The 1,132-nt window shown below is 67.0% G+C and overlaps 1 protein-coding gene across 1 annotated transcript in view; it reads left to right on the top strand.

Moving 5' to 3' along the window:
- The window catches only part of EMH_0052430 (uncharacterized protein), a gene marked incomplete at both ends in the record, with an annotated part of 4,129 nt that overhangs the window by 1,034 nt on the left and 1,963 nt on the right, over nucleotides 1-1,132 (top strand). Inside the window, one exon of the mRNA XM_013496876.1 lies at nucleotides 3-1,058. Within this exon, the coding sequence (XP_013352330.1) occupies nucleotides 3-1,058 (1,056 nt within the window). The remainder of the gene's footprint in view (nucleotides 1-2; nucleotides 1,059-1,132) is intronic.

Below are 1,132 nucleotides of genomic sequence, written 5' to 3'. Positions count from 1 at the left end.
TAACCAGCAGCAGCAGGACCCCTCTTTCGTGGGCGCAGCTGTTGCGCCTTGTAATGATTCTGCTGCTGCACCTTGCGATGGCCCCCCTCTGAGCTTCAGCAGCAGAGGTACCTCAAGCTCTTACTTCTCCTGGACGAGCGGGGGGGGAGAGGGTCTATGGGGGCCCCTGTGGGCCCCCTCAGGGGGTTTGGGTTTGTGGGTAGACAGCAGCAGCCGCAGCGGCGGCGGCGGAGAGGGGAACGGGTCCCAGGGGGACCCGCAGGGGGGCCCCCAGGGGGGCCCCCAGGGGGGCCCCCAGGGTAAGGAGGGGCCCCCCCCGCTGTTCAGTAAGCAGCGGCGGGTACGCTCAGCAGTAATGATTGTGCTGCAGGTTGCTGTTGACTTGCTGCTGTCGGCGCAGCGGCGCTCGCAGCTGCTCCTCGATGCTATCGGGGCGGGGGGCCCCAACGGTCCGAAGATGGGGGCCCCCCCGCATGCACTCTTGGGGGCCCCCTCCAGTGCTGCAGCGTCCTTCAGGGGGCCCCCTTCTGCGTCTTGGGGGCCCGGGGGGCCCCTCGGAGCAACGGACGGGGCCCCCGCGGACGCCGTCAGGCCCCTCGCATGCCTGCAGCAACAGCAACGGCAGCAGCAGCAGCAGCAGCAGCAGCAGCAGCAGCAGCAGCAGATGCTTTCAGGGGAAACAGAAGGCATCGACTTGAACAGCATTTGGTGCTCTACACAGCCCGAGCTGCGGCTCTCGCGGCTCTGCCAGGACACCATGAGGACCCTGCTGCAGCACGTAGAGGATGAGGGGGCCCCGGCGCATGCGGGGGGCCCCCCGAACGGGGGGCCCCCCGATGCAGCAGCAGAGAAAAACAAGGGTACTGGCGACAAAACAAATGCTGAGGACCCCAACAACGTGCAGCAGCTGCTGCACCGACTCGAAGCGACGCAGCAGCTCCTCGAGCAGCAGCAGCAGCAGCTGGAAGCAGCACTGGGGGAATTCAGCTGCACTGTTCCTGCTGCTGCTTCTGCTGCTGCTGCTGCTGCTGCTCAAGAACCAGCAGCAGGCGCACCTGGTGGGGGCACGCGGCAGCAGCTAGGGGCCGTCTCTTTGGGTCAGGACCATACGGGGGGCCCCCTTACGACTCTC

The sequence above is a fragment of the Eimeria mitis genome, genomic scaffold (assembly GCF_000499745.2).
Source record: "Eimeria mitis Houghton genomic scaffold, Emh_scaff2351, whole genome shotgun sequence".
In the NCBI taxonomy this organism is placed as follows: Eukaryota; Apicomplexa; class Conoidasida; order Eucoccidiorida; family Eimeriidae; genus Eimeria; species Eimeria mitis.
This window is presented reverse-complemented; position numbering and strand designations above follow the sequence as displayed.